This window comes from Chinchilla lanigera, unplaced genomic scaffold (genome assembly GCF_000276665.1).
Source record: "Chinchilla lanigera isolate Chin_1 unplaced genomic scaffold, ChiLan1.0 scaffold00023, whole genome shotgun sequence".
Classification (NCBI taxonomy): domain Eukaryota; kingdom Metazoa; phylum Chordata; class Mammalia; order Rodentia; family Chinchillidae; genus Chinchilla; species Chinchilla lanigera.
Genome location: NW_004955424.1, coordinates 23,238,504 through 23,264,549, shown reverse-complemented (window position 1 = coordinate 23,264,549; position 26,046 = coordinate 23,238,504). Strand labels below are relative to the sequence as shown.

The window sequence follows — 26,046 nt, the reverse complement described above, 5'->3', positions numbered from 1 at the left end:
GTGACAATAACTTCTTAGCACGCAAGAGCACAGTTACTTTAAACTCAAATACTTCTCACCTGGTTCAAGACTGAAGCTGCCAAGGAAAGCATTCAGAGGATCACACTCCAGCAGGCCCCTAGAACTAGTTGAAAGCCACTTTGCACGTCAACCCACATCCCTGCTCCTTGTATAGCCCTTTGCCTTATTTAGGGCTGAATGCACTCTCCAGCAGTTCTCTACGACAGTCCTCACCCTCTTAACAGCCCCCAAAGGCCTCCAGTCATCCTCACTCCTCATCATGGGGCCCAGGACTGCTCAGACAAGCAGGTACACTCCCAGTGCTCAGAACTGGTATTTATTTCCCTTCCAAGAACGTGTTCTCTTGGACAGTTCTGCACCAAATTCATTCACAGAGCATGTCTTGGATCTACAGCTGACTAGATATGTCAGTTATGTTCCAAATGGGTTTTCACAGGTCAAGGTTCTGCAGGCAAGAGCAAATGCTATTTTTAGACAGGATAAGGTCACAATGCTTTTAGAGACAGTGAGGTCTACAATAAAACCTATTGATCAGCCTCTGGAACTAGTGCTCCAGAGAGACACAAAGATTGAAACAAAAATTGCCTGACTGTTTTCTCTGTAGACTCAGTGGGTAAAAGCTTGTTGGACTTAGTATCTTTCAGGATATAAAATAAGTGAGAAGTAACTGTACACATTACTGAAGTCCATTTAACCAGATGCAGAGACAGGTCACAGGAAATACACTGGTGGCAGAACTTTCAAGGAGGGAGACTTCAAGGCAACAAGTGTTGAGAGAAGGAATAAAGAGAAGTCTTCTCAACACAGTGGAGGTGAAAAGGAAAGGCTGCTGTGCAGAACCTCTGCCTGGGATTGGGACCCCTCAGTTTGCAAATGGGACCCTCAGTCCAGGGCTATGTGAATAACAGACTTGCAGATGAGTAACATGAAGATGGGCTTCCCTAAGATGGAATCTAAGGAAAATGTTGTCTTCGCAGGCAATGTTTTAAAACTTCTATACTTATTTAACAGAATCATGATAAATTCTATAGATCTTCCAACATATTCTCTCTCCCTCTCCTGCCCTCTCTGTCTTTATATACAAACATTATGAATGTTCCAGTGTGTATGCATGGATATATGTAGTATGTACAAATATATATTTATATAAATATGTGTGTACATATATGTGTGTGTGCACACATGTGCGCTTTATCTTATGATGACAGTATTAATGAGTTTGGTGATTTTTCTTTCCAGAAGGAGATAATAAGTCTGTTACAGGTATACCACATAAGACATCATTAAGAAAAATCATTCAGTGGCAGATGAAATTTGAGAAATAAATTTAGTAACGGTACAAACACACAGGAGTCCAAGTAAATGAATCAAAGACAAAGACAGCCACTGAAAAGTTATTCAACTAGCTCAGTAGTTCACGAATTGACAAAGGTTTTAGCAACAAACCTTAAATGATTTGTTTAAGTCAAACAGGCACTTTAAGCAAAGACATGAAAGTAATGGACTATCACAGTGTAAACTTCAGCCAGAGATCTAAAACTCTGAAGTCCATTATGTCCCTATAAATATCTCTCTATGATCAGGGGTGCTTTATTGTTTTGGAGACTCAGAACCACAAGAAGGAGTATGAAAACTGTAGGGTCTCTTCATTTATCATCAGCTCCCATCTCACAGCCCAGCTCACAAACAAAATATGCCATGGTAAACATAATCCATATATCACATTGTGACACAGCTGACCCCATTAGCGAGCCAAGACTGTCCCAGTGGCAGCTTCCTATCATACATTAACAATATACCGGCTGATACATTTGCACAGCACAGTGGAGGGTGGGAGGAGAAGAGAGAATAATGGGCTACGAAACCCTAAACTTCATGTCTCAATGCATATTTTGTTGCCTATCTCTTTGGCATGAATGCTATTGCGCTTTCCCTGCAGGTAATAACTGAAGGGGAAAGGACAGACTCGGTAGCTGCCGTTCATTCAGTTGGTCTGTTTATCTTCTTCTGGGCTGGGTTAAGACTAAACTTTATTTTCTCCCTTCTCTCATTTTTTGGGGTGTTTTTTTTTTCACCAGAGACAGAAAAGCATGCAAAATCTGAAATAGCTGATTATCATTGCCCTTATAGAGCACTACTAATAAAAAATCCCTAAAACATTATAAATTAGAGAGGCAATAATTTAAATAAATTACTTTTTTATTGGAGCTATAGATCTCAAGAGTGCCCGTGTCCTACAAGGAACACATATTTCACAATTGGTTCATTTTCTCTTTATTCTGAGCACATGGGATCATAAAACAAAGTTTTAGATAATCATTATCCAAAAGATAATTTTTAATGCTCCTCTTCAGCATGCTTCTGAAAACACCATCTTACATCTCATTTAATTCCACCTACAAACAGTATTTTCTGGACAGTGTGGAAAACAAACTTCTGTGCTAAAAGTCAATGGTAAACATCAAGTTTAGAAAATGGATTGCAAAGATCGCATGTCCTAGAACAGGCCATATGCTTTTACCTACTCATGAGGAATTTAAAAAAAAGAACAAGAACATTTCCCTCAATTTATGCTGTCTTCCAACACTAACAGAGGGAGAGTTCTTCTAAACATGTTGCATCGGATGCCTTTAACAAGCAAGAATTTGAAACTCCAAGAACTCAGCATATGCAAGCTATGTCCATACAGAGAAACCAGCTTTAAGGAGAAGGAAGAAGGAAAATATCACTGAATTCAGTCAGTTAATTGAATTTAAAATACCTGGTTGTTTGAATTCAACTGACTTCTTTTTCAAACGTATTTCTATTTTGACATACTTACAATTGCCCAAAAAAAAGCAAGCTTGGAAAAAATATACATTATAATGTTTGGAGTTTATCACAAAAAAAAAAAAAAAAAAAAAAACAGCTTGCAACAATTAAAATATGGAGAGATCTTATAAGGCTGGAAACGTCTATGAATTATCACCATTCCATTATACCATGCTTTAATTTTCCTTCCAGCAATTTGAAAGATGCCATTGAGCTGTCTGCTGCAGGAATCGTGAGCCTGAGCCTTGTTCTTCACCACTGCTTCCATCACTGAGCCAAATCAAGAAAATACTCTGCCCACTTTGCAGGTAAGCCCCAATCTGCAACGAGATTCCAAAAAGTTGAGGAAGGAAATTGGCCAGGGGTATTCACAGCACACTGGGAGCTTAGAGATCTGCCTAGCTCAAACAACTTATTTTACAGATGAGAAATCCAAAATGTCAAGATATGAGGGGAACCCAAGGCCCCACAGCAAGATACACCAGGATCAGAATTCAGACACCATGGTTCTCAGACCATTATCTTTCTACTATTTCTAAAAGTCAGTATTTGGTTCTAGAAAACCCTTAATGTCCCCAAACACCTCAATTTATCACTACCCCAAACTAGTCTCAGTAATTTTTCTATTGCCTTCATAGAAGGGCAAATATCTACTTGTAAAGCTTTTATTACTTTTTATGTGATCTTCATCTTGCTTTATTGTTTGGTAATCAAAACTAGTTTATCATAATGCTCTCAACTGAAGATTCTTCACATGACAGGCAGACACTGTTATTTTCTGGTAGAGGATCACAGCAGGACTGGAAAAGAGTGCAGGGTTTATTTTTTTTAACTATAGGCTTTTTTTTTCTATAACAATGATTTCACATTCTTGGTACAAAACAGTCATGTTTCTTTTACCCTTAACCCTGCAAATTTTAGATCTGATCAAATTCAGAAACATGATTTGATCAAATACAGAATCTCATATTTTAGGATATGTTCTAACACAAAGCTACCGATTGGTTATATTTTGGTTTCATCCCCCAAAAATTTTTAAACAGTTTTCATTTTTAGAAGAATTTCAGCTTTGGGTTGTGCCAATGCCAAAGTCTCTCTACATCTAATCAATCAATAAATAAGACAAACAAAGCAGCATATGTTTAGCCTTTACCACTTGGGAAGTGTACATTAATTACCGCAGATTGGCTCCTATGCCTCCTCCCCCGTCACAGACAGCAGTGCTCAAAAGGGTCCGCAAAATAAAAATGTATGGGATAATTAAATGGATATTTATAATTAGAACTTAATAATTTGCATCAGGGACAAATGGGCTCTGATTTTAATCTGCATCATATTTAGATTAGCCCAAAGATAGTACAGTCTGATAGTTTATAGGCCTCCTCTCAGATTATGAAACAATACCAAGCCTTCAAATGCAGCATGTCTGTGTCAGGAGTGTGTTAAAGAAGAAGATGCAATGAAAATGTTTGACAATGTGAAAGCAGTCATAAATTACATGACAACTGTGTAAAAGTCATGATGAGACAAATAAAGGGTTGACCTATAATGCGTCTGATTCATCGTGACACACACAACTCCCTGCACTAATCTCTGCCCAGCCAACACATTCTTAAGCGGTGAACTACTTAGCACTAGGAACGTTGTAAATTATCACTAGTCAACAGCATTGATTTTTAGTCGACATTTCAATCAGGTTGAAGTAGAAATACTGCCCAGTTCATCCAACAGCCTCTTAACCAGTCCGCTGCCCCTCTGAGGTCTCCCCCGTTATGGCTTTGTTAAATTTCCATTGCTCTCACCACTCGATATTTATTGTAGCTTTGCCACATTCAGGCACTTGGCCTGAAGGGTCACCAGCCTGCCTCTTGGGACGTTAAATTCGTGCTTACCTTAACGAAGGCAGAACTGAAAAAAGAAACAAAAGGCCACCATCAGAGATCTGGCCTGATTTTTAAAGGAATAAAAGGAAAACTAAGGGGGAAAAAATAAGGGTTCTAAAGCAATAGTATTCCTTTTATCATTTCAGCTTTCCGGTCCAGGAGTCCCAGGAAATAAAACCAAGAGCTTCTCTTTCGGGGCAGTCAGAGAGCCCCACTATTCTCTTGAACCATGGTTATGTAGAGGCAAAGTAGAGGGAGGTGGATGGAGGAAGGGACTGGCACCTAAGTCATCAAGGGTGGACAGGCTTCGCCAGCATAGGAATAAAACTGAAGGTTTGGAGTAGCTACTTCTATCCCCATCCACAACCTGGAAGGCCCCTTGTACCTGCACCAATAAGAACCGCGGGGGAAGATATGAACAGCCTTCCCTGTGTGGAGCAGAACTTTCCAAGTGAGCAGCACTCCCTTCTGCCACCCTTCCACTGTCCACAGAGCCTCTGCACACAGTAGGTGCCTTCTCACCACTGCAGTGGCATAAATGGGTGGAGAATGGAGGAAACACTGCCACTCGGTTCTGGAATACATCACGTAATCCCTCTGGAAGGAACTTCAGGCCTTGCTTCAGCAAATATTAATGGTGTCAGAGCAGCCTGCTGAGTGACTAAAGGAGGGCACCATGAAGCTGAAAACTGCCTCAGGGAAAGCCACAAGTGGATCACATGGAGTTGGTGACTGCAGTTTCCATTCAAAATTTCCCTCAATCTCTGGACTTGCCTTACCACGCTGTTTCTTCCGTCAGAAATGAAAGCCTCCTTGAAACACTCGAAGCATACTATTGTCCCCAAGGCATGCCCTCACACACATATACCCTGTGTCTACCTCATGGCATAATTCTGCACCTCCACTTTCCACACCTCTTTCCATACCTTCCATGCCCAGAGAGGCAGTGCCAAAGAGAAAGCCAGAATTTCCCAGGCCTTAGAAGTCCTAGTTTGGTTTCTTGGTCACCCACGCCTGCCTCCTAACTACACCACATCACACACAAATAATAAATCACCCTCCTTCTGCTTCACAAGACCCTCGCCCAATTTCTGGCTCAGAAAGGGCCAGAAAGTAACCACATGCAAAGCAGAATTCTTTACACGGTAACTGTTCCAACAGCTTAAAGCCTCCTCCAATATGCTTGGGACATCCACCCAGGGGCTGGATGGGAAAATTCTTCTGTTTCCCAGAAAATATAAAAACTTGACCACAGAACCCATGGGAGGGCCAACCGTCCAGCACCAAAGCTCTTTCCCCAGTGGGCGACCAGCCCCAGCTCCAGACAGCTGCAAAGCTACTGAGACCGTAGCAGAGGGTACTAACTAAAATCCTTGATAGCTGTGGCCCCTTGGGGGAGTTATCCAACCTTCCGTATGCCTCAGACCCCTACCTTACAAATGGAGCTGAGAGTGCGGCACATCTAGGGCTGCTAGGGGACAGGAAGAGTGCATTAGATGCAGTGATGGCAACGGTGACTCTCGTGTGCACCCTGGGTGGCAAGTCCTTTCTCTCATTTACCCTTCTAGACACCATGAGGTGGTGACTTCAGGCTGTCTCCATTTCACAGAGACGTTAAATGCCCAGACTCTCAACAAGTTGATGGTGAAGCAGAAATCTGAACCCACAGTAACTTTGTCACACACCCAAGAACGTGTTCCTCATGAGGTAGCACATTTCTATGGGGACAGGAAAATCCCAGGCACCGTGGGAGCTGCCAGCAGTCAGAAGCCCCTGCTCTGTACACCAGCTCACCAGACCTGCAGTGGCTCCTGAACTGCCCCCATCCAGGACCCACCCCTCCGGCTCAGCCCGGAAGAACCCCACCCTGAGGCTAAAAAGACTCAGCACCTTAAAACCCACCTGCTCTGCTCTCCACTCAGCCCAACCCACTCTCCCCACACCCACCCAAGACCCTCATTCCTGTAGGAGGGAGAAGTTCCAAGCCAGGCTCATGATAAGTGCTTCCTAATAAGTGCTTGTTAAATGCTTCCCAGGTGTCCAGCACCGAGACAAATGCCTACAAGGGTTCTCACGTGACCCAAGGCAGTGGGCCTTACATTTCCCCCAACGCACCCTCCATTTTACAGATGAGGACAACTGAGGCTTGCAGAGATGAAATGTACCCAATATTACACAAGTGGAAATTTCAATACCTCCTCAATTTTAACCTAAACCACTATATTTCACATAATCAGAGGCTAAAGAAGGAAAGAAAGGAGGTGAAACATACCCTAAAGGCTTATTACCCCCTCTTTGAGCCCTTCTTCCCTTTCTCACCAACTCAGGTGACAAAGACACCTCAGTGGAACACAAGACTGCATCCTAGGCTGACTTTTGTGGGTAAGGTATCAGATGAGCCCACAGGCCACCGCACTTTCCCAGTTTCTACTTGCTAACAAATACGCAGTCTAAAAAATCCACCTCCCTTTTGAGGTTTCAGCCTGGGGTATAAAACATGATTTTATCACATTGTATAAGGATATTCACAACGGTGCCTTGTCAAGGCTATAGGGGAGGGGAGTATTATGTTAATAGGGTTTTGGACAGGTCCCCAGACCACTAGGATGCCCGGGTGTTCCCTGGCTGGAATTCTGTGAGCCCGGCTTCAGCCCCAGCAGCCTCTCTGGTGGGAACCAGAACATGCCTCCTGCCAGTAAGTAACAGGGAAATTCAATTACCTCGCCACTGGTGGCAGGAGGGCCAGGACTGCACATTAAAAGAGCTAAAAATGTCAGGAAGTTATTGGGCTGATGACTTGTGCTTGCCAACACTCATATGTGGAATGCATAATGTCACAATAAACTAAAAAACACAGAAACAGACCAAAAAAGATAAGATAATCGAGAACAAAACCAGCCTAAACACATGGGTTTGCCATCAGCCCCGCACAGGAAGGACTGTGCTGCCAAAAAGGGCGCCTTCTTCCCATCCCTGGCCTTTCCTGGGCCTTTCTTGTGTATTATCTTTCTCGGCTGCCAACAGATTAATTCACAAGTCCTTTCCAACAAGTTAAACTTCAGCCATTAGAAAAATAGTTTCCACTGACTTCCTACCTGCACACGCAGGCCCACTAGCCATGCCCAGCTGCACCCACGAGCTCACACACGCTGCTCTGCTAACACAACCAGCCCTTCCAATCCCAGCCCTCCGGTTACTGGCGTTATCACAACTCTTTTTTTTTCCCAATGGCAAGCCAGGAAAGATGATAGAACCCATGTGTGTAGCCAAAAGACTGGCCTCAACTGGTTCAGAGGAAAAAAATATAGAGCTGTGTGTCTTTTTATTTCATTTTATTTTATTTTTGCCTTTAGCCAAAAGGCTAATGATGCTAACTGATGTAGAGTCGGCAGGTATTAAAAAAAGAAGGAAAGAAAAGAAAAGAAAGAAAAGAGGGGGTGCTGAAAAGACTTGGCTGCACGGGGCCCTGACACGCTCTCATCCAAAGCCTGGCCCTCGGCCAAGTTCATCTGTTAATGGACAGCCACAACCAGGGCCCGCACCTCCCCCACCCCCTGCCCCTCCCGAGTCTTCTCTTTCTCCTACCTCTTTCCAGCTCCTAAAAACTAGACATCGATTATGTCTGTGCTTTTCCCTTTCTATTCAAGATAAACAAAGTGCTTCAAGTTCAGGGCGCACCCTGGGACCCTTGACAAAACAATCTATCATTCTGTCTGCTAAACCAGTCTGGCTACACCACGGCCGGGGAGAGCAATGCTCCCAACACACAATTTTCCCTTTGTGCTCTTTCCCTCTTGCCACTAACCTCTTTTCTTTACCACCTTCTCCAGAGCAGATGGACTTGACCACTTTCCTTAAGCCCCTCCTGGCAATCTCAGAAATTAAAGAAAAGAACAGAGGTCCTGGGCGCCCCTCCTCCTGCGCAGGTTCCCCTCCCCCTCTGTGTCCCCTCATCCTGCAGGCACACTCGATCCCCTCAGACCTGCACAATCCTTCCCACCTTCTCACCACTGACACTCACCCAGAAAATAAATTAAACTCAGGGACTGCCCCCTCCTTCGCTCCCTGCAAGAATATTTTAAGTGAGTTTTGTTTTAAATCATATCCATTAATTTATCCTGACTTGCAATTAAATGCAAGTACATTTTTTACAACCAGTACGGAATGTATTAATTATAACTACAAATGGTCAAATGAGAGCACAGTCCCTCCTAAAAATATTAATAAAATATATAATAAATAATATTAATGAAACAAAAATAGATTCATAAGCTTTGGCCAGGGCTTTTATTATTTCATGCAAGGGGGAAAGCAGCCAACGAAACTTGCTGCACACACTTTGGCAGAAAGCAGACGACCACCACCATTAAATGCTAAGGAGTGTATTTTGGCTGTGCCCTGTGGGGGGCTCCGTGCAGAGGGCCCAGGGAAAAGCTGATGGCCCTAGCACTCAAGGTAAATTTCGTTAACGTCTTAGCCATGTGGAAAAGAAAAGTTGGCCACACGCTACTTCTTCTTTCTAAATAAGCTCCAGCAGGACAAATGTCACTGTCCACCTGCCCCAGGCAGGACACATGGACTCCCCCAGCCTCAGTGGGTAACAAGCCCAGACAATTTAAAAGGCTCAGGATTCCAGCACCACCAGCATCTGGCTTAAGGCACCCTACACTGCACGGCACTGGAAGCCGCCTTTGTTCCTGCCTCACAGCCAGGCCCTTGCTAACCTGTCTCCCCATCACTCAGCCTCTGCCTCACCCCCAGCACTCCCTGCCCCCAACCCTCCTCCCAAATCTAACACACCCACTGCACAATCGAATCTAATTAAGATCAGGAAGAAATTTGCATTTTCCTTTCACTATACCCTCAGTAATCACAGAAGTTCTTCAATTTTTGAGAATTTTGTTCCTCTGCTAATTATTTCCCTCGTTTTGCATTTCAAGGCACAAAGGCAGTCTATCTCACTGGTGGTCTATTAATAGTTTGAAGTTTTGAGCATCAGAAAGTAGTGGGTTTTTTTTAACCCTCTTAAAATTATTCTGTCATTTCCAGTTTTGTAAAAAGTTTTTGTTGTTGTTGTTAATAGTGATGGTGGTGTTAATGTTGCTTCAAAAAGACAGTCTCTGCAATATTCTGAGGATTAGGATTTGGTCTACCACTTAGAATAGTTACTTTCTGCCTGGTTTACTGATTTACAAAATCTTGGTATGTGAATGGTGCGCGCGCACACACACGCACACACATGCACACAAAGAAAAGAAGAAAAAAGAAAGAAAATTCCTTGGCATAAGTATATGTTTGCTGATCAAATTTCAGATCATGTGTTGTTCATTATGACTTTACTTGAAAAACAGTTTGCCACAGTGAGATGGATTTGTTTTATATGCTTTCTACCCCTCCATTCCCTTTAAGTACTTTGAAAAACAGTATAATTTTTTTAGAGTACATTTAAAGCATGAACTGGTTTGGATTAAAACAATGTTTCAGCGTCTGTAAATTCCCTCAAAATACATTTTCAAAAGGCTTATGCAAAGCCACACATGATCTAGAAGGAGCTAATGAGATTGTCCCCCAACAAAACTTAATGGTGATTTAAGAAATTCTAATACTTTTCATTTACTTCCTGTAGAATTATTTGTGTACTTGACATTTATACAGTTTCTCCATTATATAACAATCTACCCTGGCTACCCTAGATTATGCCAATCTATTAGAATGAAATTTGTACTCCATATAAGCAGAAGTTTCCAGTTGGTTTTGACTTACCATTATGTTTCAGTGTAAAGTATTATAGCTCAGTATAAAGCACAGCTACTCCATGCTCAGGTTTTTAACTCTAATACTGTAATCTTTCTTGCTGCTTCAAGGGCTGTGTCAGTGTTTACATTCCTGGAAGTTAAATAAACCGACATGGCAAAACTCCTGGATAGACTGAATAATAAGGCTTGTGATGACTAAATTGTTTACTTTTTACCTTGTTAGGATCCCTTTCTTGTAAAGTTTGGGGGAGAGACAGAGAGAGAAGGAATGAAGGGGGTTGATACGAGATAGAGAGAGATTTATACACGGGCTTCCCTATGTCACAAAGACCTTCCTGTCCACAGCCAACGCGACCGACCGAAGCAGCATGCCTGAGTTAAGTCTTGCCTTTTTTGTTTTGTTTTCTTAAATACCAGTTCACCTGAACACCCCCTTCTCCACTCCCCACCCACTCCCAACATAAAGTATGAAGATTTTTTTTGCCCATTTTCAAATAGCAAATTATCCATTAGATTTCATCATATCTTAGTAAAGCAATTACATCAAGAAAATGATAGTGCGTGTGGAATCAATTATGCATGCAGTTGGCCGGAGACCAGAGGCTGTGAAGTCGGAGAGGGCAGAATCGCTCGACACACACAAATAAAAAGCCCCTGGATCTCACAGATGGACCCCATCAGTTCATCTTACTGCCTAAAAAGTTCATGCACTTAATAATTTATTTGTGTTCTGGATACTGTTTCCCAGCTGAATATTAACAACTTTGAACTGAAGCATGCTTTTAGCATGGTATGGATGGGAGTCACAGTAGGGCAAGGCTAGGTCCCTAGGAGGTTAAAATTATAGTTATGTTTCTTACACATTATTCATTTTCCATCACAATTTATTTTCTTTCATTAAACATTCCTTTTAATCAGAATATCAGTTTCAGTGTTCTGATTCTGCTTGTTAACCAGTGATAAACTCATAGACCAAAGATGAACATCAATAATACAGCAGAGGCTACTCCATAGCAAAGGCAAACACCAAACTCCGAGGCTCTCAAAAATCGGAAACCGTTACTTAGCACCTTGTTTTCACAGCCAAGGCACTCATGTACCTTGAGGGAGGCACGAGGGAGCCTGGGGACCAACATTTACTTTAGCCACTAGAAAAGGACACACGGTCTCTCAGAGCAGAACTTACTGGATCTAAAAGGTAAAAGAGGTATCCAAAGCCAGAGCCAAGAGACGACTGAGGTGCTAGCCGTTTATTTAAAGAAAGCCAAAGCATTGTTAGAAAGGTTTATAGCTTTCGCTCTTCCAAAAGGGGAACCTGATGTCTTCATACTGTAACATCCAAGCCTCCCTGCCATCAAATTGCGAACAATGAAGCTGCCCAGCAGTGTCTGTGGGGGACACAGACAGGCAACCCATATTTCTGTGCATCTCTGGATATGCCTCAATCGCATACTTAAATTTTACAATCTTCTCCCCAAATGAGAACGATTTCCAGCCAACACGTCCACAAACTGTACTTAACATTAAAAGAAAACGGATAAAACATATGTAATTACTCGAGGTTAGACTTCTAATTCCTCAATTCACTAAAGGAAACTTGGCTAGAAGATGCATCATTTTGCTCCTTTCTGCTGGGGCATCTGAGGAGGGGAGCCACTGAGGCAGCTAATACACAAAACATGATCAAAAGTGATTAACAACAGCTTCATATGCAAATTGCATTAATGAAGGAGTGCAAAGTCATCATGTAAATTAAATATGTCAAATCTCTTGGTGAACTTTCAATCTTGAGAAGAAAAAACACTGCTTTAATTTTTTTATATCATCAATTTTGCAAGATTGAAAATCTAAGAATCTTGGTGCTATAAACAATTTTCACCTTTTTTTTCTCCTTCAGCAGGCTGACAGGCCAGCCTGATGTGCACCGAATGTACATGTTAATAGGCCAATCAAAAATGCAAAACAATTCGCAATTACTGGAAGGACCTAATGGTCATTAGAATTTACAACTAGGTAATGAACTGAAGTCTGCCCACACCATGCATATTCATAAAGCAATTTAGCCTTTGAAGATTAAAGAAGTGCTTAAAATTCAAATGAGCTTTAGCAAATTATCAGTAAGATTCATCCAAAAAGCAAAGGGTTTTTCTTCCTATGATTTCCTCATTTTTTTAATGCAAAATTGTTATATCTTCCAGACTGAGCTTAAACTAAACATAGAGCTTCCAGTCAAGCCAAAGGGGCTAAGAGACAGACAGAGGCTGCAAACATCGTTACAGACTTTGTTCATAAAACTAAGCCCTTAAGAGCCAAACCTATCTCTAAACATGGTAATTTATCAAAAACAGCCCAGAGTTGCTCATAGGCAGTGCTGCAGTCCTCCAGCAGCACAGATTAACACGCGTTCCTCCACCCTCCCAGAAAGCCTTTCTCCCCTCAAGATGCCTCTCCTGTGTAAACATCCACTATGGCAGAAAAACAGCTTTTTCATCAGCTTGGAGTGGCACTAATTTTAGAAGTTTCTGCTTCCAAAAGGAACAGAGTAAAGAAGAAGAGGAAGGGAAGAGAAGGCAGAGGTTCACTTCAGTGGAGTGAAAATCCTGTCCTTTGGTATTTGGCGTCCTGATTTTTCCCTTTCTGCAGTGGCAGCACTTAATCCAAGAGGAAGAGGTCATGCAGACATCAGATGACATTCAGAAAGTTGTACTGTCCACCCACCACTGCCAGCCCACCCCAGCCATTAGAGAGTATCGTGGGAATTTGGATTTTCATGCTTCCCAATTACCAGTCTGGGGAAGAATCTTTTGCTTGAATGCTAACTGACACCTTACTAACCTCCTGACATTTAAAAAAGTCTAGTGACAGAATTCCCAATGAAGCCATCCTCTTCCCCCACCCCCAAATACCCCAGCCCAGGTGAACATGTGGAAGTATGTGGAAGTGCTATCCCAGCTGGTGTAAAAGTCAGCCTGAGACTAACAGCTTTGAAAGGGCCACGTGTCCTTGATGACAGCTCCACTACTAAACCCAAAAGGCTCTCTGCTGTGGGAATTTTGTTTGAACTCCTACTGGAAAATATTACAATAACTTCTCTCTGCCACCCTTCTCCCCCTGTACCCCTCCCAGCCTCAAACCTCTCATAGAGTCGGTCTTACCAAAACCATGGGTGCATCAAGAAATGGAAAAGAAAAAAAAGCCTCAGGTACTAACGTTGATTAACTGCTCAAAAGTGCAGCACATTTCAACATTTGTCAGAGAGAACAGGACGCAAAGCTGCATGGACCTGCATCCACAACCATCTGTATGAGTCACAGGTCCACAGTCCTGACCAATTCCATTTGACACTAATGTTACTCTACATGAGTAGAGTGCAATGAGGGTTGATATGGGATGTGACAGGATAAATCAGAATTAGATTAAAAACAAAAGTTTAGAAACCGATGCTACACTGCAGAGCAAATGGAACTTGAAGGCCAAATTTCCCCTAACTGCCTTCAAGTCATTTTCCTTATTAGAGTGTTTGCCTACCACCCCTCCACTGGCAAAGCTGCAGTCACATCAGAGGGCAGACTGAAAGGCTTATAGGAGGACTCGGGATATTCCTCCTTAAATATAATACCTATATATTTAATATATAGCAATTAACTTCTGGTCAGGAGTCTTCAGGCAGCAGGCTGCCCCAAGCAGATAGGAGGGGAGGAGGGCCCAGAGCTGGGACAAGCACAAAAGACAGGTCCAACAACAATGCTTGCTGTCAGCAGCTGAATTATTTTTATACAGGAATTTTTATCTCTATTGTACAAACAAGTACGTGTCTGTGCTGACTTGTTAAGCAATCCACTTGTATGTAGAATAAGATTTTTTTTTCTTTCTTGCTACCAGTCACACAGCTCCAAGATCAGAAGAAATACATAGTCTTTGAAGCTGCTCAAATGTTTTAGTTAAAAGGATAGCAGTTGTTTTCAAAGATCCAAGAGTATCTTTATCAGAATTAAATTTTTCCTTATTGATTTTTTCCCCTTAACATAACAAAAACATAACATGAGAAGGTTATGATTTATTATTAAAATTTTTTTCAGCCTTTAAATCATTCTTCAGTAGCCAATGTTCACTTTTAAATGTAAAAGAATATTTAAAAAAAAATCTTCAGGTAGGAAGGAATAAGAAAGAAACTCCTGAGATATAAAATTTAACATTGGTTAATACATTGTTTTACCTGGGAACTCAAAGGATTTAGGGTGGGGGAGTTAAAATGGGCAGTCAATGGTTCATTGTGGGCCTCCCACTAAATGTAAATAAGTCATAAAGTCATGGTATACCTTGAGTTGGTGAAGGAAAACGCTCCAGGTTTTGTTTTGGGGGCGTTGCATCCTCTTGCCTAAAGAGAAACTGTTTTTGAAACATAAAAGATTGGACTTGGCATATAGCACATTGTGCTCCAACTAAGTAAGGTAAGAAGCCAACCTACATTTTATTTCCTTAAAAATTAACAGATGTGATTTTTTTCACAGCTTTTTTTATGCATCATTACATATCAAGAAAATGAACAACTGATGAATATAAATGTAAATGCCCTGATGCTTGGCAGGAGACTTCCTTGTTGTTTCTAGAAAGTTCAAAAAGAAAATAGAACAGGGGTGGGGGAGAGACACTAACACCTGTGCTCTTTTTGAAAGCACCCGTGCAGGTTACATAATAATTCCATTTATTTTAATGGAAGTTTTTAATCAGTGGATTTGCCCCTATCTAAAACTGAGATCAAATTGTAGGTGTAATTGTTCAGCGCCAATGCTAACAACAGTGAAGATACAAACAAAAACTCATTGTGAGTGACCAAAGGTCCCCAGGTATCCCCTTCATCAACATATCTGCTCCAGGTTCCCCCTGGGAATTGCCTGGCAGAGAGCAGATTTGGCTCTGAATAACACACAGGCAACGCTATCTGGAAAAGGGTGTGCAAAGCACCTTCTTTCCTCTTTCACAGTAAGTTTAAACCTGATCATCTCACCTTGAGGTGGATGTAATTTGTTGGTTAGCACTCTGAGAACTTGGTATTTCATCTATCTAAAGGGGTCAAAAGGAAAAACGAGGGAAAGAGGGAGAGCTGCAGCCCAGCCCACCTCTGTGCATACATCAACTGTACACACTGCGTTGCCTTAGAGGGGCAACCTGCCCAGGTGAAGCTTGCATCAGACCCGCACAGATCAGTCTCCAGGGCAAACCAGAGATGAGACGCTTTGGTTCCCTGTCCGCAAACTTCTAATTCGCCAGTTCTCGGCAGTTTATTTTTCCAAGTGTTTTGTTTCAGGAAATGTGTGTATTTTTCTTTGTACGTTTTGTGGATTAGCCACAACTGGCTCTGACAGCTGTTGATTCTGTTAAATGAACGCATTACAAAAATCCTCTTTAAAACCTCAAGCAACAGTGGACTCAAAACTATAACGGTAAAATATTTTAATGGAGTTCCAGTTGAGAGTTGTTTAAAAAAAAAGTACAAATGAAGGCACAGAAGTCCTTTAAATCAGCACTAGAGTTAAACTGAATATGTGTGCATGTGTGTGCGTGTCTGTGTGCGTGTGTGTTTAATGGGGAAACAGGGGTGTTACAAATCACCACAAATATTTACGTTGTAATCCTTTTGTTCAAATCACATACTTTTAACAGGAAAAGCTGGAACTGTGGCTATTTAAAATTTTAAATATTCAAACGCCTGTAATTAACCATACGAAACAAATTATGTCGCAATTCTCCAGACCAGTACATGCAAAAAAATCCCGGTGGTGGGTTGGGAGGTGGCAGAGTTGGGGAGACAACTTGGAAAGGAGGAGAGGATGATGTTTGCATTTTGCTATAGATCAAAGGAGAACAAGATGGAAACTGTGGCATAGCAAGCATTCTTCCATTGCTGTCTTTCACACTGGGCTATCTAAGTTTATACAATTCCCCAGACTAGCTGCATATTAAGCTTGCTGTGTACAGCTTTATTATGGTGCGGTGGTGGAAGAAGCATTAATATTCCAGCTCCGCCATCTGACAGGGCATTTACATGCGCCCATCTGAGCGGCACCTGAGAGCCCCTCCAAGGTGCAGGAACCGTGTGCCTTTTGTAAAGGCAAATGAAGCTCACCTATTCCCTGCTGGGATCAGAAGTGACCTCACCCACCCACGCCTCAAATCCTTCCCTTGCCAACCTAACTCAATGCCATCGCAGAATGACGAATGAGCTCAGAAATAGACCCCAAGTTACTAACCCTGCTAAGAACAGCAAAAGCCTTTGCTGAAATGTTTTTAAAATGCATAGGGAGTGCAGCTGGCCAGTAAAAAGCAGGGAGACAAATTCCAGTGAACCCAATATGGAATACGTTACATTCTAAAACTGATTAGAAATACAGTCTGATGTTTACTGGCTTCAAATTGAGTTTGGCATCAAGTATACTGGCTTTAATAACGCTGGCATTTTTTATTATTATTATTTTAAATCTGCCTTTGGTCTCTAGGAGCACATGTACAGAGCTAAAGAATTCTTACTCGTCAGGTTGCATTTCCTGGAAATTAAGTTTGTGACAGAAAATGACTGCAGTAGCAATAATATGGTTCGTGCTCAAATTAATTAGGTCATTGTTGTAAAAACTACATGGCAAATTACAAAGGTAAATTTACTGGTATTGGCCAGGACTCTATACCCTGGCAGTAAAAGGGAAAAGCGGTTTAAGGGTGCTCATTTACCTGGGCGGGGGAAAAGAACACAGAAGAGAGGCACACAATGGTCAATTTTCTATTTGTATTACAAATAAAAATACTAGTCATTCTTCATTAAATTATATAGTCAGAACATATTTTATAAACTTTATTAATGTCCTCCAAACTGACATATAAAATAAAAACCTGCTTGATTTGAAGTAATATTAAAAGTGGGCCCTCAGTTAAAAATCCTTTTTTTTAAGTCCTTGAAATAACAACACTGCTGACACAGCCGTGACCCAAATGAAATCTGAACAAGCAGAAAGGTACTAAAGATCCTTGGTGATTAAATCTCATGCTAAAAAAGTGGCAAGGTGCCAGGCTGGGTCCAGCTTGATGCTAAGTGCTTTTTATTGCACAAAGCTGGTACTACTGTATGTAAAAACAGACTTGGGCTTGGGGTAAATTTTGTCAAATGATTTCTTTGTGCAATAAGGGTGTGAACAGACCAACCAAAGTGGATTAAATTAACACTGAATGACGCAATCTCAGTGCGTCTCCCTAGCTGGGCTTTCTACTTCAGTTAAATTTAATATTTTCCCCCAAAGGAAAGCCAAACTTTCTTCCTTATCCAATGTCTAGCGTGTGAAGACAACATCCATCTATTCTCCTTTATTAAACACCTTCCTAAGAAATCATGAAATTCTGAAATATGTTTCCTGAAGATCTTCATGTTTGTTATGTACCCCAATTTAGTCCTCCCACATTAGCCAAACTACATGGAGGCTGCAGTGTGAAATTAATGATTTTCCAGGACTCTAAAATGTGCCATTAATATGCATCCAACTCGTCTCTTCCCTGAGCTGAAGGTGCCTGTCCTGACCCTGCCTTCACGATTCTACACCCAGTTGCATTTTCCAGCCCATGGGCAGCTCCACAATTAAATGCCACATTCACTGGAAGGAAGGTGTGCAAAACATATTTCAGATCCTTTAAAGGAAAAGCCACAACCTGCAACACAACAAGGAGGGGGTGATTTGAGAAATTACAGCACTGTTTTTTTAAGCTTTCACAGAATAAACACAGAGAATGGGAAGGAAACTTTGTCCCCCTCTGCTCCTGTTCCTGAAGTGAATACATATTTGTGTTTCCAATAAAAGGCCATTTTTACATTAACTGTCTGTAACAGCAGGAGACAGAAAAACTAACACAATCTCCACATCACACACAGGATGATCTTCATATCACGTGGACCTATTCTCAAAACTATCATTTATAAAAGACGACTAGGAAAATGCACAATGCATCTTTTCTGTGCCACCAAAAAGGTAACATCTGAAGAACTTTCGGATCTCTGGGATCTTCTACATTTTAGATTTTTTTTTTTTTCTTTTTTGGCTATCCAAAGTAAATTTAGCAGCCATGCGGGCCACTGTGTTTAATTAAGCTTTCAAAAGTCCTCTGACAATGCCAACAATTGTAGGACACTTCTGCGGCTCAATCATGCAATCACTGTGACAGTTCTATTTACAATTTGTCTTAGAAAGAGTTTCTCTGACATTGTACTTTGACAAAACATCCAAGCTGCCAGTTCACAACCTTTCTCTGTCTTATTTACAAATACAGCTTGTATATAGGACTCCAGGTTCACGAACATACGTCTTTGGGCATAGTATCTCACAAACATAGTAGGCTTCCTATGAAAATCCTAGGTATTTATTAGGAAACAGTACTCTCCATTCTCTGGATTCTAAAGGTAAATAAAACGTTTGTCAGTATATCATTGTTTTCTTTTCTTTTTTTTTCTGTTTTTTGTGGTGATGTTTTTCGTTTCAGCTGGCTGCTAGGCTGAAAATTCACTTCAGAGGTCAATAGTTTTTATTCAGAAGCACACAAATAAAAAGAAATGAAAAATTAGTACTAATAATGAATACTTTATAATCTCCTTTACAATTATACCAGAAAGTATATAAATACATCCTCCAGTTCATTCTGAGGTAGGGAATGATTAGAATGGGTACAAATAGAAAAGGCAAGTAGATTTTCTAAATTCTGAGAGGCGTAAGTATGCTACACTTGATTTATCTGTAACATGTTAATGTATTTCTATTTTGAATTAGCATTTCCCCCTTCATTAGGCTGTCTTACACATCTTTATACTATCTAAGAATATAATTCTAAACACCTTGATAAAAAGGTCTACGTTCGTGATTTTAAGAAGAAACCAGTGGTACATAAAAATAACAGCACACTTGACTACATTTCATAGGATTTGTCATGTTTTTCCCCACTCTTTCTATATGCTAACTTTGTGATAGCCCAATCCTAATTTAAAGTTTCCTATGTGCAATAAACCCAAACTTCAAATCTAACACTGTGGGATATATTTTTGGCCTTTGTTTTTGGTAATGGATCAGCAATTTTAATTCACTAATCTTTAATGAATACCCTCCCATCATAAAACAGGAGATTCAAAAAGAAAACCAAACCCATACTAAAAGCTCTGTCAATCAAAGCCTGCTCACATCTGATGGAGGGTATTTAACATACATACTGATGAACACGGTCCATATAGTATAAGCTGCTAATTTGAGGTTAATACTATTTCAATGGTCTCCATGGAGCTCAATCACACAATACCTTGGCTATCTGAATAAAGTGGAAAAACAACCTGATCAAAGTCTGTGTGTACAGGTCATATGTACATGGATGGAGTAAGGGGACCCATGTCCATTTATTTGCCAGGTAAAAAGCACTCTCAAAAATACTCAGCTTTGGGATGCCTGAGTACAGTCAAAATACATACCATTTTACTTCATAGTTTAAGAACTCTACCTTATTCTCCTGTTTGAAAGCCTTGGGTTCTAAGCTTTATTTATCTTAGAAAAACCTGTCACTGACTTACTCCTGCTTCCTGCCTATAAAATAGCACAGAACACACAGTGAACTCAAATCTAACTTATATCATTTTAATAAAGCCTTTCCCATACATCATGCTTAAATGATGACCTTTTATGTAGCTGCTGAACATATTCTTCTAGAGATTCATCAATACATCTCTTTCCTAAAGTACAGGGTTGCTTCTCCTTACTTTTTGTGACACACAATTCAAATATCTACTGAATGATTACTGCTGTTTCTTTCCTCATCATTAAAAAAAAAAAAAGAAAAACAGGCTTGGAATTGGGGAGAAGTGCTTTGGAGAAATGGGATGGCAATACAAGGCCATCCTCCCAGAACTTCACTTCAGGGGCACCTGAGGGCCAGAACATCATAATTTATGTGCTATGGTAGACTGTTAATTTCACTGTAGGAAACTCTTAATTCATTACTATGAATTATGAGAAGTCATGATTCTAGCTACTGACATCTCACTTTGAGATGTGACCATGCTATTTATGTTCAGCCAATTCCAGGGTGGGAACAGGTGATTAAACACAATGAAAGGAATCAAGACTTTGTAATTATTCGTGCATGAAAGGTTTACCTCACCTGGGTCACAACACTTGTGCACCCATTGAATATCTTAGACACTTAGATAGTTCTCTGTCTTCGTGAAATTATGTAGTACTAGCCCTGTAAAATGTATTTTAAATTTGCTTTCTTTTTTTGGCTTCTCTAGGCTTTGCTATTGTTCGAGTTCTTAAAAATAAAATAACAGAACCATTATGACAAGCAGAGAGTTAAAGCCAATTTCCTTCCTTATGTAGATTCACGATGTAAGAATAAAAAGCCTCAACTATTTATAAGGCCCTCCCCAGCCTTCAGATGCCTCCTCTAAATACAGAGGCTCAGAATTTAAACTGGCTAATCTGAGAATGAATAACCTATCTGAGACCTCAGTAGGAATTGCGGTTTTAATTCTTGCCTGACAGACACTGTGTTTTGTCTTTTAAACGAGCAGCTCGATATGTAAATACGATGTTACATCACGCAAGTGTTACTCCATATTTGGTGATTTAGCAAGGCTTTGGATCTCCAAAGACGACAAATCCCCTTCCGCCTGCTCTTGCTTCATTAATCATGCCTTACACTTCTGTTCATTTTCCTTCCAGTCACAAGGCAGCACATGGAAACGGTCACTGCCATGTCCTACTGGGGAGTAGGGGAGATAAAAATCTTAACCTACGGGTCACATAAGCTAAATGTGGTGGATTCAAGAACAACACTTTGCAAATGCAGTCTCCCTGTAGCAGAATTCTCATTTCACTGAAGGAAAAGTATGTGGATGTTATTGCAGAATGCATTTTTAACAAGAAAGAAAATGCCACATTTGATGTTAACGATCAAATCCCAGAGGTAAAGAGGAGAAATAATATGACATTTACTCCCCCCTCATCACTGACCTATTATGGTTCAACTTTATAGCCAAACTTTGTTGGAGAAACAAGTCCCAGTGAATCTATTGATTATATGAACTACCTTTCCTAAAACTGAGCAAAAAACCTGCCTTTGCAGGAATGGGAAGAGACAGGAGAAAATGAACCACTGATAGGCATGGCATATCTGTCACCACAGAATCTCCATTCACTTTATCTAATCTAAATTTTCTAAAAAATGCTTTAAGGGACACTACATTGTGCTGCTGTTTATCACTCAGAATAGGAAATGTAAGTCTATTAGCCTTTAATTCCTTTTCTCTTGAGCTGCTAAGAAACCCACACACCTAGCCACCTTCTGGTAAAATTAACCAAAGAAATGAGAGCTATCGAATATGTGTGTGCATTTTTCCAAGAAAATTTTTACATTGTGTTATAGCAGAAACAGTGGAGTCTAGACTGGACATTTGTAAGGTTGACATGTGGTTGTGTAAACCACAAACAAAATCAAGATACATCTGTCAAAACCACATCAGAGACAAGAGAGAGCACAGAGAAGCATTTATCATTGAGCTGAGGAGGCAGGCTGCAGGGAGCAGCCGTTCCTGTCAAACCAACCTTTTGAAATTTCCAACATGCCCTTAAACTTTTCGAGTAAGCATGTCTGTGCGCTTCAGCAACTGCCCTCTCTACTCTGGCCTGGCCAGTCGAAAATGGCATCTTAAAGTCAAGGTCACAGTGTCATCCCACCACGGGGCTGTGTTTAATTACAGCCCCATACGGGCTGACAGCCAATATGGATCCAAGGCTAGCCCTGGAGCTCAGTTAACTCTTTCCACCCGCTCCACACCACCCTGGCAGCACACCCCACTTCAGGGAAGCCCTGAGAACTAACTGCACTCCTAGAGAGGCCCAACCACCTATCCTGAGGCAGACAGATCACTGGCTAAACTACAATGTCTACACGGCCACTTTGCCTCTGCCATGTCACCAAAGCAGAAAATGGACACTGGAAGCCGTGCTAGGTATAGTTGGGTCCAATACTTTAAAATAAAAAAAGCAGCCAGGGAGGAGGAAAGAAATTCAGAATCAGCAGATTCAGAGAAAGGGTATCAGATGTGTGTGCCTATTCCACCTACACCTGACTCCATGAGGTGGAAAATATTTCTTTTCTGTGTTCTGGACATATGCAATGGGAATGATTATTTTAACATTACAGGGCTGTCATGGACAGTCACATGGAGAAATACAGAAAGCACTTCACCACTCCTTACTACTTGGCTACAGCGCCTCTGAAAATGAAAAGAAAACATGCAAACAGCTTTTCTCCTTGCTTCTCATTTACCTGCTATGTGTTCCTGTTTGGGGCAAATTCCTCTAGATGACGTTGATAAACAATCGTCATCCTCTGGCGTGACCTGGATGCCAACCTCCACAGGATTGGACGCTTTTTTCATCTCGATTGGTGAAGGGGAAGGTGGCTTATCCACAGCTTTTTCTAAGCAGAGGCTGCCATTGCATTGTTTCCGTTTGTGCTCGATAAAAATAAGAATGTCCCCCAATGGGAAGTTCATCTGGCACTGCCCACAGGTGAGGAGGTCGTGGTCCCCTTCCGGAGCTCCCAACGGGCCGTGGTCTGGTTCATCATCTGTAAGAATGGCTTCAAGAGGTTCGGCTGTGGTTGGAGAAACAAAGCACAATTATTAAAGAGTGCTGGAGAGGGCAGAAAAGGGACAAAACACATTCTTAACCCCATCCCACCGCATTATGCAAAATGATTCTTGTCTACTGCGTAAAACACCCAGAAAATGTGAGATTACAAAATGTATAAAGATGTCAAGGTTATCAACAGAAAGTTAAGGTATCAATGAGTGCAAGTCATCGTGCATTTAAAGAAAGCTCTGACTTTCCTACCTCCAGAGAGCATGAGCACATACACACACACAAAATACAGCTGTGTCTGGTTTGTAAGTTAAAAAGCATGTGACTTAAATAGTTAACACAGGGATCATTAAAAAAAAGCTTAAGTGATAACTACAAGAGAAACTGGTAAAAACATATATTGAAACCAAATTTGTTTCTTTTTTCCGGAACATGAAGTTGTCTTTTGTGCCAAAGAATAAAAGATGTGAGTAAACACACATACCCTTTGTGTGTGAATGTACATACTCGTAAGTATACAGATGTAGCTTCATAAATTAGAAAGCTGCTATACCATACAGAAAATGTGCCACATTTACAGTGCCATAATAAGAAAACGACCGCATTCACCTGTGAACCGATCTGAATAATAATCATAGCGCAGCATAATCACACTGCCAAAAACCTTCCTGATCTCACTCTCAGCAGTGTCACAAAATCAAAGAAATACCAAATTCTCTGGCAATTCTCAGAAACATAGCTAAATGGGATACTTTTGAGTACTTAAGAAAATAAGCCAATTAGTCATTTTTTCCTTGTGAAGAAAAGAATGCCTAAAATATTCTAAACATGTTTGCACTCGGTGGCAACCATGACATAAAAATCAGCATGGTCAAGCAAATGCCACGTTTCGGAACAAGGCTGAGAAGTTCTTTCTTCAGACTTGAAATACTCCCCTAATGTTGTCAAAGTTGACTAATTTTCTGAATGAGCTCCAAAACGCTTCATTATCTGTCTATTTCTGCACACATAATCACCAGCGGATGGTATAACAAGGTAGACATGTCTCTCTTTCTTCACTTAAAAAAAAAACTTTGCACCAAAATACCCCGCATCTATTTGAACAGCTTCTATCATTTAAAAAAAAAAAAAAACACTCCAAAGGGGAAAGGAGAACTGAGAAGTCTCTGCTCATGAAACCTTATGCTTGCTCTATCCAAAAAAAAAAAATTCACAAAATACAAAACACATCCAGGATGCTGCCAGTTAATAAAAGTGAAGCAGAAAATGTACAAGTCTTAAACAGTTAATCAGTCTGACCTTCTTTAGCAAGCTGCCAATTTCACATTTAATGAACTTAAAGCCATAGAGAATCAAAAAATAGATTTTAATTTGAGTGTAGAATATTGGAACAGATTTTGATAAAGTGCAAAAATCCAGTGAACTCAGGTTAAATTTATTTCAACCCTACCTAGGCTGAATATTGAGGGGGAAGATCTGGAGTAACTCCCAGATGTGCTGGGTGAAATAATATTGAGAGAGCCCTGCCTAGCTGCATCTGTGCTCAAGTAGGACATGTCATAATTTCTAGCCTCTGGTACGCCTCCTAATTTAACATAAGGTCACTACAGGAATATGAAGGTTATATCCCTACTAATAAAGACAGCAAAGTAAGCACTTAAATGCTTCTCTGACAATATTCTGACCGAAAGACAAATATAGAACGCACATGTATACTTTTCAAATGGAAGGAGGTGAACGCAAGTGCTTCTTCATTGTGCCTTTATGTAATTTTTCTCCTACGTTTGCTTTCATTTTGATCAAGTGAGGAATGGAATAGGGAAGTCATTCTAAAAGATCTCTGCCATTTGAATGAAGGATTTTAAGTGCACATAGCCAAATGTAGCTTTTTTGTTTGTTTAGCCTTAACTACAAGTTCTGTGGTTTACAGACTGAAGAAAAGCTCAGGAAAGAAAGATTTTATTAAAGTTAAACCATTTTTGCAAATTCTACTGTTAAGATTCATTTTTATTCCCAAGGCCTGACACATTTCTGAAGTGGGACTATTATTTAAGACGAAAAGGAAAATATTCTACTAGGTATCAAATAGTTAAAAGTATTGCGGTACAAAACAGACTTGGTTAAAGTCTTCTAAACGTAGTGACTGAACTGATTTACAATCAAAACCAGGAAATGAAGTGGTAATTCACAGGTTGCTGATTACACCTCCACATTTCACCTAATTAATTTTATAGGAGGCAAAGTTCTTGAAAATAACAAGATGATCAAATGTACAGATATAAAACCTGTAACCTCAACATTTTCTATGCTCTTAACGTAAATTATTGCTAATTAACAAGAATTATATCCTAATGTATGAAATACATTTAACATCGGGCTCTATGAAAAACATTTGGCTAGTAATGTTCAGAGGAAGACCAAAACGTGTTTTTATTATTGCTGCTGTATTATTAAAAATTAGACAAAACGAGGCACAAAGAAAATATGAAAATACAATTCTCTGGTTGCGGTCTACTGATCTGCATTGACATCTTTTCTCAGTGGCAATCAACATTTCCTTTCTGGGCATCAGATAATTTCTCTACATTTTAATGCAAATTCCTCTTTCCCTAAAAACATTTTCAACCTCAGCCATTTTACCCCCTCCCTCAAACAACCCCATCCTCCTTCATCCCCATAATACCATCCTTTACTAAGCCCTGGCCTAACTCTGGCTACAAAGCAGGGAGTCCTCGATTGAAGTGGAAGGGAGTGGGCAAATAATCATAATAATTACCCACAAATTCTGTCTACAAGGCGAGGAAAATATGGAAAATAAAGTGCTTCAGCGTTCAGCAAGACACACTGAAACGTCTCAGTGTCCCAGTGGCAGACTAAGATCTCTTTCCTGCAGTTGCAAAAGAATATATATAT

General features: G+C 40.6%; 1 protein-coding gene across 8 annotated transcripts in view; it reads right to left on the bottom strand.

The window, feature by feature from the left end:
• The window catches only part of Bcl11a (B-cell CLL/lymphoma 11A (zinc finger protein)), a 97,157-nt gene that overhangs the window by 66,130 nt on the left and 4,981 nt on the right, over positions 1 to 26,046 (bottom strand). For 7 of the 8 annotated variants that reach the window (XM_013514703.1, XM_005385757.2, XM_013514709.1 and 4 more), the window contains one exon: positions 22,817 to 23,146. In XM_013514703.1, coding sequence (XP_013370157.1) covers positions 22,817 to 23,146 — 330 coding nt within the window. Of the gene's footprint in view, positions 1 to 3,002; positions 3,153 to 22,816; positions 23,147 to 26,046 lie in introns of those variants that run through there. The other variant, XM_013514707.1, reaches the window with a different exon arrangement.